Raw genomic sequence first — 19,597 nt, 5'->3', positions numbered from 1 at the left:
GCTATCTGCCACTAACAAGAAGCTAATGCAGAGTTCAGACTGCACAATTTTCCAAGTAGTTATGTCACAGATGTTTTCACACTGCAGGACTATCTGCGGTAGTGTCCATCGGTGCTGTGTTTACACTGCAGGGTGGATCGGTGAAAGGAGGTTTCACACTGCATGACATTACGATAGGAGAATCGCAGACAACTTTGTCTCAGTCCGCAAACTACATTTCACAGCCAAACGCATGTGAGAAATGATATGGAAACAACACAAGGTCATGTAGTATATATTTTGTTATTAACTACATCATGCGAAAGAAGCCTTTATTGGGGTAGAAAATTTATTTATTTGTCTCACCTAGGTTTTGAAGGGAATTAGCAATTTCTCTCAAACTTTTATCTTCTACCTGGTTGTGGTATTTCTCAGATGACATGTTGAACAGACACGGGTGCTCCAGCCAAATTTCCATTTTCTTGGACCCTAAATAGATTGAAAATGAGCGCTAATAACGTCTCCTCCAACCCCTCGCTTGCCTGCAGATACCCATACTAGTTGGTGATCGCCAATGTTATTTCAATAAGAACACATTTCACACAGCATGATTTTAAATCAGCTCCAGATATTTAGCATGCCAAATGCTAAATTAGCATGCCAAATGCTAAGAATCTGTGATTCTTTCAGATCTTATCTTTGATAGTTCATACTGTGTGATTGTTACTCAAGTGAATGAGAACCGATTTCTCAAAACCTGTCGGCGAGTCAAAATCAGGCCTAAAATCATGCAGTCTGAACTCGGCATTAGTGAAGAGCTAAATAAAACAACTGGTTAAATATATGCTTTTGCTTCAATGCAGGGGTGTCAAACTCAATTCCTGGAGGGCCGAAGCCCTGCAAAGTTTAGTTCCAACCCTGCTGCAAGACACTTACCTGTAGGTTTCAAACAAGCCTGAAGGACTCAATTAGTTTGATCAGGTGTGTTTAATTAAGGTTGGAACTAAACTGTGCAGAGCTGCGGCCCTTTTGGAACTGAGTTTGACGCTTGTGCTTTAATGGATGTTCATTTTTCCCATACTTGCCATACGAAAGTGTGGCAGAAAGTTAGATTTGGACCGTGGTTTTACATTTCTTGACTGAAAAATTTATTCTGACTTTACCCCTTTCTAGACACAAAGTGCAGCATTACTGGGTTCAGAAAGAACCATATTTATCACCTCTAGGATGAAGCAACATCTGATAAAAGGTGAATTAATGTTACATGAACTTTCCTAATACACAGCTGCACTAAAATCAGCATTCAAAACAACTAGATTCAAATCAATTATGCTATTAATGAAAAAAAAGAAGAAAAAAATATTTTGTCTATGATCAATCAAGAGATGTAAATGTGATTGGACTGTAATTTTGAGGACACACTATGACCAGTCATCCCAACTTGCACATGCTCAACTCCAAGAGTCTGACATCACATCCATGCAGTGGTACAGAAAGTTCCCAAAATCACAGAAAGATGCATCTGTGCATGTTATATAAACTTTCATTTGTCTTTTTAGCCATCTGATTCTCGATATGTTTGGCTATTAAGGCTCGCTGGATGGCTGTTCTGTTACTGAAATATCTAGGCTGACCAGTGTAAAGGCATTTAAAACTCTGTAATTTTCTTTTAATGGGAACATAGTCGTCTCTATGACAACATAATACACTCATCCCTGCAAAGACTGGGACGCTTACCGGTTGCTATGACAACTCGATGCTGATTTTGAAGCAAATTATTGTGCTTTGAGAATAAAAAGTGCCAATAATCCGTACGCAATAAATCGAATGATCATTGTGTACAAAATTCAACAACTGATCTCAAATAACTGCCTCATGCAAACTAACTGATAATCAAAGCTTTTAAAGTTTTCATTCATTTTTCTAAACTCTTCACACTCAACAACTTTTTTTGGCTTATCATTGAATGAATTTGACCCAGCTCAGTCTACAGTGGGTCAAACCTTTTCCACATCATTATGTTCAAAAACTTTATAACATTTAATTTGTAGGATTTTGGGAGAAAGAAATTTCTCTAGAAGTTGAGGGCTGCACAGACTAGTCGACTGTCTATGAAGCTCTTCCGTAATGCTTTTTGATTGGCGTCGACTAGTTGCGCAGCGCAGATCACGTTTTTTGACCTGAACTACATGAAAGTTTTACACACGAAAGTGGTTCAATGAATGAAACTGCACTTGAATTATCAAAATTAATTTAAATGTTATTTTTCTCATGTCAATGTCAATGATTTATATGAACTTTGAGTGAACTTTAGATAATCAAACAGGTTGTATTGCTCTATGCAAATCCCGTAAAGCAGATGCATGGCTGTTGTGCTCTGCGAAGTATAGATGCTGACATGTTTTGTGAATTAACTCACAGAAACCGTGAAGCACACACGAGCTTCATATAACGTGTCTATATATGGATGAATGTGTCTACATATAATCTCAGGTGAACGCTTTGAAGATGTGCAGTAAGGAGATGTCTGATAGCCAAGATGAGCCAGTAACCAAAAAGACCTTACTTGAGCAAGATTTTAAGCAGCTCTCTAGCACACACTATCATGCATTTGAGCAGAACTTTGCCGTGTAAGGCTTATATTGTTTGTCAATCATGCACTATGTTATTAAATAACTTTGTCATGCCATAAATCTGTGTTCTATGTACTGACGGTGTATGCATTACTTTGCACTAAAATATCTGTTATTGTTACATTCTCAGAAGAACGTGGAGTTATCATTGGACATTAGGAATCATACATGAGTTACTTTTTAGATGTTCCTTTCTGGATCCCGTTTTACATTTAATTCAATTAATGTCATTGAGTCACCACACTAACCAACATTTACTTTGGAGTTTCTTGTAATTTCGGGTATTTAATTTTTAATTTGTTGACATTAACTGCAGTTTGGCACTTTCACTTTCTTTCAGAAACATTTCATGCATGGCCACCGTGACAAACCAGATATTGGATGCGAGTATGGACTGCTGGAATAGTGTTGCTTTATTGGAATTTGATACCACAGGATGTTTGGTTAAAAAAAACAGTGTGGTCAGTGGTCCTTTATTGACTCAGTAGGTGCAGCTAAGGTGATAGTTTGATTAAGATGTTAACATGTCTGTACTGCACTTAAATTATGCGACACACATCGGCATACTCCACATGTCTTAATCCGAGTACTGTTTACAGTAGTTTGATTATGACCTTATTCAGATTAATTTAATCAAAAATTGTTGTCGACTATTAATCAAAGTACTGTCTTATTCGTATTAAAATCTGAGTATTAGTGTCCATGTAAACATACTCAATGTGTTGTCTGCATTCATTTAGAATTAAAAATAGACTGTGCTAATGTTACGTTATTGATGAAATGAAAGTGTTTACAGTGCATTTGTTTTGCCATTTTTTGCAATATATTATGAGCTGTTGAACCTGTTATGAACCATTAGCATGTAAATATATTTGTTGTGCAAATAAATTGTGGCTTTTTGTGAAATATTTTCATCTTATGTTTTATCAATGACGTCACCAGCGAATAGTTGGCATAGGCTCGATTTTAATAACATAAAAGACAACTTCCAATAATGTAAAGTCGCTCATCCCCTATTAGAAGTAAAGACTTTTAATGTTTATATGCTCCAGCAACAATGTAACAAAGCCCCTGCAGACCTAAACTAGCTTGTGAATCTATAATAAGTCAATTTGGGCAGTTATTGAAGTTGGGAGGTCCTACAGGTATACTTCAGCAGACGTGCCAATCTAGATATCCCTGAAACCAGACTAAAAACATCCCAGACACAAGACTGGTGTTAGTAGTGTTAGTTGGTATGTTAGCATCTCTGTGAGAGGGCGAATGCAGCAGGCAAGGTTGTACTTGGTTCACTTACTCTGAGGACATGAAAGAGGACATGGGCCCAACCTCCTTGGCTTTCTGCAGGGCATGTTTCTGATTAAACGCCTCTTCCTCCTCCTCTTCGTCCTTTGGAACAGCAAGGCGTTATCATTATTCAACGCTTTACAAATCCTTCAGCATATAAAGCTAAAAGAACCATGCTGGAGATACCTTTGTGAGCTCCTGAGCATTGGCCAAATTGTCGACAGCGATAGCCAAGAAGACGTTAAGCAGCGTATCTGACCATTTTGTCAAGGATTTTGAGCTATGCGGCATTAACCATCAAACCCTTCAGTTTAAAGCATATTCAAGTCTTAGCACCAGCAAGTAAATGTAGAACAACTCTGAAACTGTCCAAATGTTCAATTAAGTAAAAAACTAACAAGAAAGCACATGGTAATATTCAAAACTGTTAACATTTGTGCACAGGACAATGAGTAAATTCATACTTCATAAATTTAAATACTTAATTCAAATACTTAAACTGTTGAGTTAATCACGATTGGGATGAAACAATCTAGCATTTTTGTGAGTGAATTTAATAGTGTACTGTATATTCTGCATTCCAAAAAAGTTTAAACATACTAGGTATTACTGGTGAATGATAGGCAAAACATGAACCAAAGATACAATTTCCAAACAGAGTGAGAACAATGAAGTAGACAGACGACCACATCCCAGATTTCACGCCACCTTGAGACCGGATGCCATTGTACATGACTTCATTCCAGTCCTCACCAGTCAGAATCTAGAACGACAGTTATTCCAGGCTCACATGAAGAGCACAGGGAGGCAATTCAGAATTTTTCCCTCTTTTGTGTTAGTTTATAATATATTTAGTCAAATTTCATAATCCCAAAGCTACTAAAAGGAGAGCCAGTATATTTCTATGCTCTATTGTACTATGCTCCTTCAAAATTGACCCAGAAAGAAAATCTACAGATTTTTTTTTTCTGAAGTGCTCTGTGCTTTTAACTTAATATATTCTATTTATTCAATTAATCATTAAGAAAAGTAGGAAATCATTTACTGTATGTTTAGTGTCTAAGCATGTTTTTGTCCTTGTTTCCTCTCTATCAGTACAATTACATCTTGGTCTAAATAATTAGCCATCCTTCTAAGCAGTTTTTCACTAAGAAACATCTGGAGTCATGCATACTCATATTACTGAGTGGAATCTTACTTGAAACACTGTCATGATGGCTGCTGGGAAAGTGTCAAAATTGGTGGGAGTGTACTCATCAAAAATGAACCTGTGGACAGAAAAAAAAAGAAAATGTGACATCTGTGTGCAGGCCCTTTTATTCAACATGTGTCTGACAAGGTTACTGAATAATATATTACTTGCTTTTCACCTACTAGAGAACCTAATCTATGTTCTATTGTCTCGCTACACCTGTCACACGAATTTATAGTTCCACCTCAACCATAACTTTTAGCATGACATCTGATGCCATGTTTCGACTATTTAATTTCTTGTTGAAGAAAAAGTTAAGGATTTTACATTGTTAGTGATATGACACAAAGGACAATTCTTATCTACAGGTAGGCCTGGGCGATATAGCAAAAATCTCATATCACAATACAGTCATCTAAAATCATAACAATATCCACTAACCGGCCACTTTATTAGGTACACCTTACTAGTACTGAGTTGGACCCCCCTTTGCCTTCAGAACTGCCTTAAACCTTTGTGGCGTAGATTCAACAAAGTACTGGAAATATTCCTGAGAGATTTTTTGGTCCATTTTGACATGACAGCATCACACAGTTGCAACAGATTTGTCAGATGCACATGCATGATGTGAATCTCCCGTTCCACCACATCCCAAAGGTGCCCTATTGGATTCAGCTCTGGGGACTGTGGAGGCCATTTGAATACAGTGAACTCATGGTCATGTTCAAGAAACCAGTCTGAGATGATTCGTGCTTTATGACATGGAGAGTTATTCTGCTGGAAGTAGCCATCAGAAGATGGGTACACTGTGGTCATAAAGAGACGGACATGGTCAGCAACAACACTCAGGTAGGCTGTGGCATTGATAGGATGCTCAGTTGGTACTAATGTGCTGTGGTTTGAACTGCAACGCATCTTGATCATGTCTACATGCCTAAATGAGTTGCTGCCATGTGATTGGCTGATTAGAAATGTGCATTGACAAGCAGATGTACAGGTGTACCTAATAAAGTGGTCGGTGAGTATATCACAATATAATACCATTTTGTAAATTCAATGAATCAATCATTTATATATTGCATATTTCTTTTTAACATTTTAAACTCATATGTGATCATCTTTCATACTTTATTTAGAACTTGAGTGCAAATGTTTGATTCAAAATGTCTAAATTTGAAATAAAGAATAATCACATATTGTTTCATAAAATATTGTTTTTATGTTTATAATAATAACAAAAACATATTGCCAAATAAAATGCAAAATTTAAACATTGTTTATTCAAGACTTCTCACGATGCTGTTACTCCTGTAACTGTATGCATCCCAATAATAGTGTAATATTGGGCTCATATAAATTTTGAAAAAGTATTCCCGTTAACTATGTATTTTATGAAACCACAAAATAAATTATTGAGCATAACATAAAACAATAAACTTTTTTATCCACATGATATACATCGCCATATTGCGCAGCCCTAACTACAGCAATGTTCAGTCATAAATTCAAATTGAAATCTATTTCTACAGGCATTGTATGCACTCAGACTGATAAGCTCTTACCTTCCACCAAAGAGCTGCATGCCCAGAAGTGCAAAGACCACAATAAAGAGAAAAAGCAGGAAGAGCAAACTGATAATAGACTTCATTGAGTTCATCAGAGACACGACCAGGTTCCTCAGGGACGCCCAGTATCTTAACAAGACAAAATGCAGCATCTCTGAGTTCAGCATGAGGACATACAGAACCGAGCAGAAGTCAATAAACAGATTATTGGCTCTGTAAGAGGCAAACAAACCCATGAGGCCGTTATACCAAGCAAGCCTGCACTTACTTGGTTATCTTGAAAATTCTCAACAACCGCAAGGCACGAAGAACGCTGATCCCAAAGGATGTGCCAGGTCTGAAGAAGCCCCAGAACACCTCAAAGATGCTGCCTACTATAACCTAGAAAGGAATTAAGCAATTTCACAGCATTGAAAACATGATCCAAATGCATGATGTATGAACAACAGGAAATGTGACTGTGAATGACTGAACCAACGAACCAATGAATGAACAAACGCACAAATGAATAAACAAATAAACAATATGGGTATACACATTTATGAATACTATTTATCGTGCTTCAAACCAAACATTGTCTTTGTAAGAATATTTCAATGTTAGATAATGTACAATCTAACAAGTTTCATCGTATTTAAACAGAAAACCTGTGGAAATGATGCAATAGGATCTGCATTTCCTGAAAGGCCCAAGCGCAGTACAAGTAATTGATTAAATTACAGATTAGCCAACAGAGAATCATTATATATTATGTGACAGAGTCCAGAACTAAAACTGAATTTTAATTGAATAAAGCTATATATTGATATTCAGAGCTGGGCCCTCACATTTACATAGAAATGAGAGATGTGTTCATAGTGCCTCGAGTGGTGAGGCATAACTTCATAAAAGATCAAATAAGATCTACAGTTTCCTCTGCTCTCATTTATTTGCATATCTTTTATCTTTCTTAATACAAAAAAAAAAAGTTTACGGTTTTTTAGAGACGTCATCTTGATCTTTAACAACACCTAAGCTGTTGTGTTTTTAATTTGATGAGAAGAATGACAGAAATGCACTTACCCCACAATCAAAGCAGTTGAAGGAGGAGTGAAAATAGAGTCTGGGTCCGAGTCCATACATCTTCAGAAACATCTCGGTAAGAAACAAACCCAGAAACAAAAACTCTGCATAGTCTGCAACAGAAAGAATCCACTTTAACGTTTTTACATTTATTAGTATATGACAGCATAGGCATAGATACATAGGTTACATTTCATTTGTGGTCTTACAGAGGAGACTAGATAACCACTGTGGCTGTTTGTGATGTACGATGGCTACACAGAGAGTGTTGAGGGCTACCAGACCCAGAACAGTCCAGTAGAACGTCTGAGTCTTCACCATACGGCGGACGGAGATCCGTAGCAGGCGCTCTTTCCGTCGGAAATAGGATGTGGGTCCTCTTTTAGCACTGCGTATGCTGGCTCTGTTCAGTGGCATCCCTGACGAACAAAACAAATATAAAAAAAACAGCTCTAGACAATTCATGCTTATTGAAAAAATTAGGCAATGATATTATCTGTACATTCATTTTAATCTGAAAATGAGAACATTCTCAAACCTGCCTATTACATATTATTATGTAACAATGGTGGTGTTTCATTTGTTTTTGTCATTTGATGAAAAAGTTAAGATCCAACAGCAGCGACATACAAATGTGGTAAATATAGGTTTGTTTTAGTTTACAGTATTGGAGCTACGATATTTGGTTTTGTTGTGTTTGCTATGGGAGCAGGGCTTGTGGTGTGGCACCAGAAATATTAAGGTACACAAGATTCCCTTCTGACCTCAACAGCAGACTAGTCAGACATAAAGGCTTTACCTATTCTTGGAATCTTCACTTAAGGTTATAGCTCTTCAAATACACCAAGGGTTTTCAAATACAAGCACGATCTATCTATATGTACATACACATACATGTACATTTTTTGTGCATTTAAAAGCATTTTGAATAATACTAGCATAACTAGCTCTTTATTTCATTCAAACATTAATGCAAACACAATTAACTTTTTTTTTTTTTTTGCATTTACACAACTGTTACGGCCGTAGTTGTAAATTGGTTGTATTTTTACATCACTACATCTCTCTCTCTCTCTCTCTCCCTTCCTGTACGTGTTATTTCAGTTAGGTCCACCTTTGCGATCAGCTGATTAGTCAGGAGACCGGACTTTTTTCCTTTGATCTCGTTTTTGTTTGTTTTTGCTGACATGATTTTGATTTTTCGTTGTTTTTGCTTAACTTTCGTTTGGGTAAAATTATTTTGGATCACTTTTGCCCACTTGAGAATTCTGTGATTTTGGTACATTTTTATTTTGTTTGATTTGTTTGTTACTTTTTTCCCAGCTCTTTCCAGTCATACTGAGCTATACCTCTCAACCTGTTCACTCTTTTCTCAGAGTAAGGTGGATAGGGAATATTTCGTGCAAATCCATTTTGTAAACACGTCGGAAATTTATTGTTAAAGACACCAGGTATAAGAGGTAAACGCCATCTTTTGTTTTTATTTAATCTATAGTTGAGTATTGACCTTATTCTAAAATGCGGAAGTGCGCCTGTTTTTGCGATTGTCTTAGAACTTCCGATTCAGTCGCCTATGGGAGAAATGACTAGGAATAATAAACGGCAGAAAATGGTCAAACTACTTGTTCTACAAACAAATGTTTGCATGACTACACAGACCAAGTAGAATAATATAATAAGAAAATATCAAATTGCAGCATCAAGCAGTGTAACGAGCAGTTTTTAACATCAAAAAATGAATGAAAGTGAATGTGACCGGAAGTCGTGAGACAAAAAGATTCAATATATATATTTGGGCATTTTTATGATTTTCACTTTTGTACATTAAATCACTTTTGTTGGCATTTATTTCGTCCTTGTCTTTTGCTTGCACCATTACATGGTAAAATTGCCACACCTTTAAATGTTATTCCTCTTACCCTGGACCAAAATCAAACAGGTTGTAACACTATTTTTTTGTTTAAAAATGAATGGCTTTTGCTTATGTAATACGAGAGTTTTTGACCCTTGAAACTTTTGGAAAAGCAGCAAAGCTATAGTTTGAATACTCTTTGGGTGCTTTTCAACCTCTGTACACTACGAGAGTGGGCACTATGCACCGTGAGGGATATATCACATTTTTTTTTTTTTTGGTTCAATTTGAACATTGTTGCTCGCCTAGATAAATTAGTAGTATATTTTGAAGGTCAGGTCATCATTGGATATAAAAGTATGTTGGTGGAGAAAGCCAGTCACCTAGAGATGAGATGTCAGCATACTGCTCTTCTGGAGCTCTTCGAGCATCATCCACTCCTCTTCTCTTTATGGTGGTAGCTCTTTTTAGCACTGCGAAAAAATATCAATAATTTATTTAAATACTATAATATAACAAATTAACAAACTAATAGCTATATGAAACAAAAGCATGTAAAGTTTTGTCACATTTAAGTTAGTTTGGACCATGTCATGTTTTAAAATCGCTGTTTACATTTATATTTTATTTGAAAGTTATTGAAATTTTTGACCTTGAAAAAAAAAGATTTCAGTTTTAATACAGAAACTTCATATTGCTGTAAACCTGCTGCATCAAGCCAGGTTAGAACACAATATTACAAATGTACAGCCATCAAATGTCATAAGCCATCATTATGTTCTCTAGCTTTCATAGAATACAACATGGCAGACAGCCCAAATTGAAAGTCCGCAATTTAATAAAAGCTATTAGTCTAATAGCCTGCAATAAAGTATGCAATGAATGGCAAATAAAGCTTGTTAGATTTCTCTGTTGTCAAGGCAACAATGAAGTAAATACAAATCTAATGCATTTACATTTTATGTTCTGAACTTACTTAAAGGTGCAATGGGTGATCTGCCAAATTGCTTACCTACTACAATACCGAACAAAATAACTGTATTATCTAGCATGTTTTCAATTATTTAATTAGCAAGAAAAACTTGTCATAATGTGTAATATTTCATGCATGCAAAGATAGCTGGTGTCACTCTCTCACACGCTTTGTCCTAAAGCAACTACTGTATGCGTAGTGGTTGGCCGGTGGCATGCAGGAATTACACCTTATACTAAGCCACACTTACATGCTATTTCAGACTGATTATTCAGAGTAGCATGGTAAAAAAAATACCACAGGTGGATCTGCGTGAACAGAGGTGCACAGTTGTACAAATCTACATTTGTTGACAGACAGTTTGGGCTACTTATCAGTATTATGGAAATTATCAGCATGACAATTTTTAATTAGATGCACATTTTTCTTATGCCTCAACCAGAATATAAAAAACATATAAATACATTTAGATCATTTACTTTAATCATTACTGTTGGAATGTGAAGAGACTTTCAAATAGCACAACAAAAAAAGTTTTCAAACACAATCACCTACTGCACCTTTAATGAAGGAACCTGGATACCTACAGCTGTCAAACCTTATATGCAATGGCCCAAATAGGTCTCAATCTTTTCTGACTCTAAAAGTTGTTGTCCAGGAGACAGCTTTTTTTAAGACAACCATCTTAAATGGTATGATGTCACTCTTACAAGAGAACAGCAGGGGCATCGAAATAGGAGTTCACCATGGTAACTGGCTGTTTTCCATTCACACAGCCTCTGGGAAGCTGTCAATCAACATTTAATAAAAAATAAATAAATATATTTAAATATATAAAAACTAGTTTGATTCTGGGGAAAAACTTTCGCCTTGCACAGGGTTTGGATGTCATGCGATGGGTTTTCGCTGCACAGATGCATGCCATGAGCAGGTTCATGCCGTTTTTGTTTATTGTGGCATAAATCTATCGAATACATTATCCCTGTGTCTCTTCAATGGACTAGAACAAGCTTTGTACACCAGAACGGGCTATTGAATAAATGGTGAAATCTGGGACAGAGAAAGAATGCAATACTATTGTGTTCAAAATAATCACATGACCCGACACATAATTAAAATCAGCCTCCCACAATCTACGTGGGAAAACAGAGGTCAAACATCTCACCATCCAAAGCAGAAGGTCCTGAATTCTTGTTCTCCTCTGCAAGCATAACCTCCTCTGCAAAATAAAAGTGTTTTCAGTTTTATCCATATACTACTCATTAAAAACCAGGCATTTATATTTTATTTATCACTGATTATTTAAAAAAAGGATTTTGGAAAGTTCAAACAGAGAAGCAACTTAACCATTATAGAAATTCTTAACCCTCTACCGCATGATGTTGCCTAATGGCATCATACTATTTATGTTAATTTCCCTGCCACTGTTTCTTTAAGACAAACGTTCTAATAGCTAATAGTTTTTTAGTTTAGCCAATGATGTGCTTTGGTTAAGTCACATGACAGGCAGTGTTTTTCTGTGGTGCCAGACTGCACCTTAAAAATTAAAAGTTGACTCAACTTACAATTTTAAGACAACAAACTTCAGGACATTTGAGTTTACTCAACTTTTTTACAGTGGGGCATTTATTGTGAGTAATTGCTGAATGCAAATTAAAATGTCAATACAAACAAAGCATCAACTCATGTCAGATCCACAAAATTATCTGAGAAATCACCTTCAGTGAGTTATGATAACATATTTTTATCAAATTGGTTTTTTTGTAAATCGATCAAATGTATGTGTAGCCAAATGGCAGTAAACAGTGTATTAGTGTTCTATGGTACAGTAAGCCTTTAAATGTCACTTTAAGCTGTATAAAAGTGTCTTTAAAATATCTAGTAAAATATTATTTACTGTCATCACGGCAAAGATAAAATAAATCAGTTATTAGAAATTAGTTATTAAAACTATTATGTTTAGAAATGTGTTGAAAAAAAAGAATATATATATATATATATATATATATATATATATATATATATATATATATATATATATATATATATATATATATATATATATATATATATATTTATATATATATAAATAATTTCCCAAGTTTTCATTTGAGTTGCTATTCAGAAGATTTGCTATGAAATTTGCTATGTGCCTTTTTCGAACAGCACTCGTCATCTCCTGCAGTTTGAGCAATTCTGTGCTTCAGTGTTTTGACAGACTTGATTTACTTTATTTGTTTTGCATGGTGCATTTGCCAGCTCAGTATGTAGGAGTACCTGCACGGTCGATCCAGGCCCGATATCCGTTCAGCTCCCTCTCAATCTGCTGCTGTCTCCTAAGCTTCATGAAGGCTCTCCGGTTCTCTACCCGCTCTCGCTCTTTAGCAAACTCCCTACAGGAGACAACAACATACAATTACCCACACAGAGATGAACCGCAGGGAAGAGACACACTTAATTTATCAAAGTGTTTCACCTGCAGAGTGAAGGAATTAACGGCAGAGAGAGCAATTCTGCGTCTAAATTCACAGGATTTAATAAAGCTGAATTTACACTGACTTGTGACTTCCACAGTGAGCAGATTTTTACACAAACTCGAAATGTATACAGTATGAGATAAAAAAGACTAGTTCACTGTTGGTTCCTTCATTAGTTTCCTGTGGGTTTTTATAAAAACTTGACTTTACTTGGATGTTTTCTTCTAAAGGGTAAAGTGCATCATTCACACCCCAAAAACATTTATATAGTGGCCACAAACACACTGCAGCTTCATTCAATTGTCAGTTCACCTTTTGTTCTTGTCATTTAAACACAGTTTATTGATTCATGGAAATGACAACTCCCAAAAAAAGCAACAAAAGCATTATTGAAATGTATATGCAGTACAGTATATAGAGCACAAAACAAACTACTAGTTGTTAGAAAAATACTGTGATTGACAGGATTTTTGTCTCCAAATCTATTCCAGGAAGGATCAACGTTTATGCTTTTTCTCATTACTTTTTTAATATGATTGTTTGAATCAGTGTTTAGTTTTTGAAATGATTTTGACTAATGAATAAAGTTAAACATTACCTAATTCAGGAATGGACAGTTGAAGTGTCTCTGTCCCTATCTTTGTCTGTCAAATCGCCAGGTCATAGGTAGGCCAACACCGAATCTGCGCGCGCAGAAATCCACAGATTTCCGCAGATTTGACCATCATTAAGTCTATGTATTTACTCGTGTAAATGTTTGTAAATTTTTATTTTCGGTCTTTTAGTAGCTCTATTATATGAGAGACTTGCTTTGTTTACCAAATAAGTGGATCTATTTGAATTTGCATTGTAAACATTAAATAAAAGTTTAAAATGTATTTTTTTATTTAATATATTAAGTTTTTGGGTATGATACTCATGAAATCAATCCGCAAAAAATCTGCAGATTCTTTGCAAATTTCTCCGCAGATATTGCAAAAAATGTCCGCTGATTCTGTCTAGTCATACACTGTTAACCCTTACTGTAGATTATGCAGTAAATAACAGTAAAATAGCCAGCGTTTAGCTGTAATGAAAGGAAACAGTATTTTACTGTAAAAGGAGCAGGATTTGTATGAAATTCTGTAGTGCAAAGAATAAATTACAGTAATTTACTCTATGTACCATTACAGATATTTACTGTGATAATAAATGGTAAATTACTGTTCAACCATTACTGCCCCATCTACTATCATGCTTTATGTTGCTATTTTATATTTATTTTATCTCTGTGTTTTCTTTGGTTCCTTTTATGTTTTTAACATTGAGTATCAGGAGTCAACCAATGCCACAAAAATATTCACACAGAGCAAAGAAATTGTCACAATAATTTTTATAACTTTGTTTACTTTTTCTATAATTAATCTAATTTAATTGCCTAGTTTGACCTATAGTTAAGATTTTAAATTGCACTTTCAACTGAATATTAGTATTTTGCTAAATAACTAGTAAAAATGTGTTATTAAAAAAATATATATATATCTTAAACAACACGCACATACATTTTTGCAGAGACTCAATGAATTTGTCTGGAAAACTGGCAAGTAAAAGTGCCATTAACAGTATAAAGGCTTTCCTAAATAAATGTATAAATCATGATCTTTGTTGTGTTTTTTATTATTTTTTACTACAGATTTGGAACGACATGAGAATCAGATTATTTATTTATTTTTTTTTCTATGGATGAAGTTTATATTATAGTATATTTTTATTGTTTTTATTAAACGATATGTGCATAACTGTGATAAATGTAGGCAGTTGCTTTGAAAATATGCTATGTACCAGGGTTGTCAAACTCCTGGAAAGCCACAGCCTAGTAGAATTTAGTTCCAGCCCTGCTTCAACACACTACCTTTAGATTTAGTTTGATCAGGTGTGTTTAATTAGTAAAACTGCACTGTTACTCTGTAGATTGTGCAGTAAATAACTGTAAAAAAATGATTTAGGCATCACCAAAGGTGTTAGAAAGAGTTTTCAGAAAATGCTGGCCCTTTAAGAGAGCCAGGTGTTTGATTTGTTTACTGCTGAGTGTGCTCTATTCTCTGTCTACCAATTCAGATGTTGAGTCTGATATGTTTTAGGCTTAAATAAGAATCTTAAATGAGTAAGTAAAATGTGTTCAAATGTTTTTGAGGGTTTATAAAATAAGGCTGTGTTTTAAGTTATATTGTTGTTATCTTGAACTGTGTACTTGAAAGCTACATTGTTAGCTAGTTAGCCTCTCCTTGTATCACTTCTTACATTACTTTTGTTTAAGTATATGTATTTATTTTATATTGTACACTGCCATAATGTACAGATGCTAACAGTTGTGTGTACCTTTCTGGCAACTAAGCCAAAATTAAATTCCATCATCTCAGTAAGATAACATGTGCACATCATCACAGGGAATCACAAAAACATGATACACAAAGCCATCCACACACAAAAGCTCCCCTGTCCGGTCCCAGGTTGTGAGTTTATTGCTAAGTATTTTTCAGAGCAGTGTTTCCATCTATGAATTTATATTTGAAACAATAAAAAAGTTTGTTGTCATGAGATAATTATAACAATAAAAGATTGGATCCTTTGGTTTTTCGGTGTTGCCAACTTTATTTTTATTTTTTATAATTATTTTAAAGTTTTTGAGAATTGACACAGTTTTTAATTATTTAAAACTTTAAAATTTAAAATAATTATTTTGTTTTTTGCTGTTCAGTTTTTTTTTTTTGCATGGTCAGCATTGAGGAGAGAGTAACACATTTCACTGCAGCAGTTTGTGTGTGTGTGCGTGTGTGTGTTTATTGGATATGTGATTGTGATAAATGTTAGCAGTTGCTTTAAAAGTATGCTATATACCAGGGGTGCTTAATCCTGTTCCTGGAGATCTACCTTCCTGTAGATTTCAGTTGCTATCCATATCAAACACACCTAAACCAATTAATTAGGACCTGAACACCACGTGATAATTACAGGCAGGTGTGTTTGATATGGGTAGCAACTGAAATCTGCAGGAACGTAGATCTCCAGGAACAGGATTAAGCACCCCTGCTATATACCATGGGGGTCAAACTCCAAGTTACTGGAGAACTGCAGGGCAGCAGAGTTTAGTTCCCACCCTTCTTTAACATTACCTGTAGATTTCTAACGAGCCTTAATTAGTTTTATCAGGTGCGTTTAATTAGAGTTACAGCTTAAAGTCCCGGTCACACTGCACTTTCCTCCCTTTAGACTTCCATTCATACGCATGTGAATGCTGCAGACCTGGAATGCATGCTCATGCGACAAATTTTACAGTTTGCAGCATTGGAAAGTTCAAGCTTGGAGAACTCTGAACTGTGAAATCACATCATGTGATTGCTTGAGACTAATCAAAGATCAAACCATGACCTCTCTGAACAAAAATTATGGACCAGTTGCTTGCTTTTTCAATCTCTAAATATTTTGTTTAATCCCACTCCTTTTCGCAGAGCCATATGACAGAATTTTGCATGCTTAAACGTTAGTTTGACTGCAGCCTTGCTGTGCAGACCTGTGGCTCTCAGTAATATGTAAGATTATATTTATATCTGCTGATTTCTTAATTTTGGTTTACAATTTCTGTTTTATATTTGTTTGCTGCCAAAACAGTAAAATAAATTTGTCAGAATTTACAACTTAATTAATTTAAAGAATTGATAAAAGGCAAGAATACTAATTTATTTTAGTAACACCTTGACATACTATTGTGTATGCAGTATAATGCTGTGAGTTGTAACACTACAGTACAGTAATTAACTGTACACAGTTTCCAGTTAGTTACCACTACTGCTCTATTACAGTGATTAACTGGCAACACTGTTGCCAGCTATTCACTGCAATGGTTCGGTTACAGTAAACAACTGGCAACACTGTTGCCAGCCACTCACTGTAATGGTTCAGTTTCAGTAATTAACTGGCAACACTGTTGCCAGTTACTTACTGTAACCAAACTTTTACAGTGAGTAGCTGGCAACAGTGTTGCCAGTGTTCTACTGTAAAAAAGCCTGGTAAGGTCTAACAGTGTAGGTTATGGAGACCTCTTGAATGCTGATGTGATGGGAAACAATGTTCCCAATTGTTATTTGCTATTTTTATTTGTTAATTCAGTTTAAAGTAATTTTCTTTTATGCAGGCGACTTTGTGTAGTAAGAAGCTAGCAGCCTAAATGTTGATTGCACCAGTTTTGAACTAGACAGCTGAGAGTACAAGAGACAGCCTTCAAAATAAAACTGATTGCTTTTCTGTACGTAAATGCTTCCTTGGGCCAGCTCAACAGATCTGGGATCAGCTCTGAATAGCCGTATACTGCCTGGCCTGAAGAATTCTGTCACCATCTGGATCCAAGATATGACCCTGAATTTACGTACCTATTTGGAATTGTCTATCTTTGCTTTAACAAAACTTTGCTTTGCTTTTGCCTTTAACATTAAGCCCCAGTAAGATCACACAAATTTTATTGGCAGTTACAAAAGTCACTATGTCAGATTATGCGATTTTGTCCTGATTAAATCTTAACTCGTCATGGGTAAAAAAATGTGCCAGACAACACGTTCCATCACGATCAGTCATCCTGTGACGTCTATAACGAACATAATTTCCCAAAGCAGTCACAAGTGTTGCTATAACAATATTTTTTTCTCAAATTTAAAAAAAAATCTTATTTCAGTTTCAATAAACACTGAGGCTACACTATTTAAGGGCATTACTTATGAGATTGACTTTTTAAAATTAAGATATTTTCTTTTAAATCTAATTGTAGGCTATATTTTCCTGCCTTACCTGAACTTGCAATGAGTGAGACAGAGAAAATAAAAGCACATCAGCACCAAGGAAAATCAGATGCTCAAGACAAAATATCGACACATAAAAAAAAACAGCAAATATATGACAGAGGTGTTTGATACAACAATGACAGTGAAGCCTTAATTAAATCCAGCACCCGCGGATATATAACTGAGTAATGATGTGCTCCTATTTCTCATTGTCACCCACATGACGACACTCGTTGTGAAGAACAGGGAAAAAATTAAACATGCTAGACTTTCTGTGATGGTGTCGTGAGGCATCTCAGACATCGTATCAGTTATGGTGAACTATGCCACATTACACAAGAAGAAATGATTGAATCAAGTTTCACAACTCCCCACACCAAGGATATCATGTGATCTGCTTTAGTCGGCACCATTTCTGGTCTTCTGTAAGAGTATAGTTGTTGGTTTTTTGTACTGTGAGGAAGTAGATCGGCCAGTAAACTCTAAGCAAGTGTGAAGTCCTTCTGCCATAAAACTGCAAACTATCTTCAGTAAATTTTCTTCATTTTTATTGAATCTGACACACCAGGGGCCTCATGTACGAAGACTTGCGTTGAAATCATACAAAAAAATGCGTACACACATTATTATTTGCACATTTATTAAATGAAAATGTGTCCGATACTGATGCAAATTCGTCTTTAGATGACCCCTTTATTGCAATGTGCGTGCAGTCGATCACTCCGATTACATTGGGAAAATCGGCGATCGCTGCAAGTTGCACTTTATTGTTTGGCTGGTCAACTGCATGGTATAGAAACCTTATATTTCTGCTAGACATGCGAATGATCTAGCTATGGTCCCATACAGCTGCCACTGCACGGCTCAAACATGCTTAGTGTGCAATTTAACACAATTGCCTCTAGGAGTGGCCAATGGAAATAAAACAAACACACACAAGAAATCCACATACGCCAGGCATGAAGTTGGCGTAGAACAACGCACATTCTCAGGTTCATTTCATCGTTAGTAAATCCAAACTTGAGCGTAAAACCTGGCATACGGAAAGTTTTTGTGCGTATGCAGCGTTGATACATGAGGCCTCAGGCCTTGTGATTTAAACTGTTAATCTCCAATTCTCAACAACTGTAAACATGATAAACATAAACAGTCAGAATAATATCCAAAATACTGCTTTAGAGACAATTCTATATAACAAATGCAAAAACGCTTAAAAGTAGACATGGGAATGATTCCAAATCAGCCTTCCTTGTATTAACAAACAACAATGCCTCTGCCATTCTGTTTTAAGTCCAAACTGCAGAACATTACGACTGCAGAACATTACTGCTGTCATAATATTTCTGTCAAGTTGTATTCAATTTACCCACTGAAGAATAATAGATAGGATTCACGCCTATATTATCATGAGGTTCTCTCCCATGAAACTTACAGTGTACATGGCCATTATTATTAAACATTTTTAAAAATAAAAATAACAAAACAACCAAGTATTGTCAAGTGATGTTTACAGCAGAACTTAATTACCAACTTTACCAGAACAGTGAAACTTTAATCATGATTTGAAACATGATTTTTGTCAATAAACTGGAATGATTTATGAAAGATCATGTGACTCTGAAAAATGGAGTAATGTTGGCTGAAGATTTAGTTGTCACATTAAAGGATTAAATTCATTTTAAAATATATTAAAACAAAAAACATGTCATGTAAGCTTTTTACTTTACTTTTGATAAAGCAAAGGTGTTTTTTGGTGAGAATTAAAG

The 19,597-nt window shown here is 35.4% G+C and overlaps 1 protein-coding gene across 4 annotated transcripts in view; it reads right to left on the bottom strand.

Annotated features, from left to right (window-relative positions):
• The window catches only part of cacna1ea (calcium voltage-gated channel subunit alpha1 Ea), a 226,128-nt gene that overhangs the window by 48,782 nt on the left and 157,749 nt on the right, over positions 1-19,597 (bottom strand). For all 4 annotated transcript variants that reach the window (XR_015497602.1, XR_015497603.1, XR_015497604.1 and 1 more), the window contains 11 exons: positions 12,821-12,936; positions 11,709-11,762; positions 9,954-10,043; positions 7,928-8,137; positions 7,719-7,831; positions 6,925-7,037; positions 6,654-6,785; positions 5,098-5,167; positions 4,545-4,662; positions 4,086-4,153; positions 3,910-4,001 (listed from right to left, as the gene is read on the bottom strand). Coding sequence is in view for 1 of the 4 variants with exons in the window: in XM_087264324.1 (XP_087120450.1) it covers positions 3,910-4,001; positions 4,086-4,153; positions 4,545-4,662; positions 5,098-5,167; positions 6,654-6,785; positions 6,925-7,037; positions 7,719-7,831; positions 7,928-8,137; positions 9,954-10,043; positions 11,709-11,762; positions 12,821-12,936 (1,176 nt within the window). In the remaining 3 variants the exon portion in view is untranslated. The remainder of the gene's footprint in view (positions 1-3,909; positions 4,002-4,085; positions 4,154-4,544; positions 4,663-5,097; positions 5,168-6,653; positions 6,786-6,924; positions 7,038-7,718; positions 7,832-7,927; positions 8,138-9,953; positions 10,044-11,708; positions 11,763-12,820; positions 12,937-19,597) is intronic.

This window comes from Danio rerio, chromosome 8 (genome assembly GCF_052040795.2).
Source record: "Danio rerio strain M-AB ecotype USA chromosome 8, GRCz13ab, whole genome shotgun sequence".
In the NCBI taxonomy this organism is placed as follows: Eukaryota; Metazoa; Chordata; class Actinopteri; order Cypriniformes; family Danionidae; genus Danio; species Danio rerio.
Note: the sequence above shows the minus strand (reverse complement) of the source record. Positions and strands in the feature narration are given on the sequence as shown.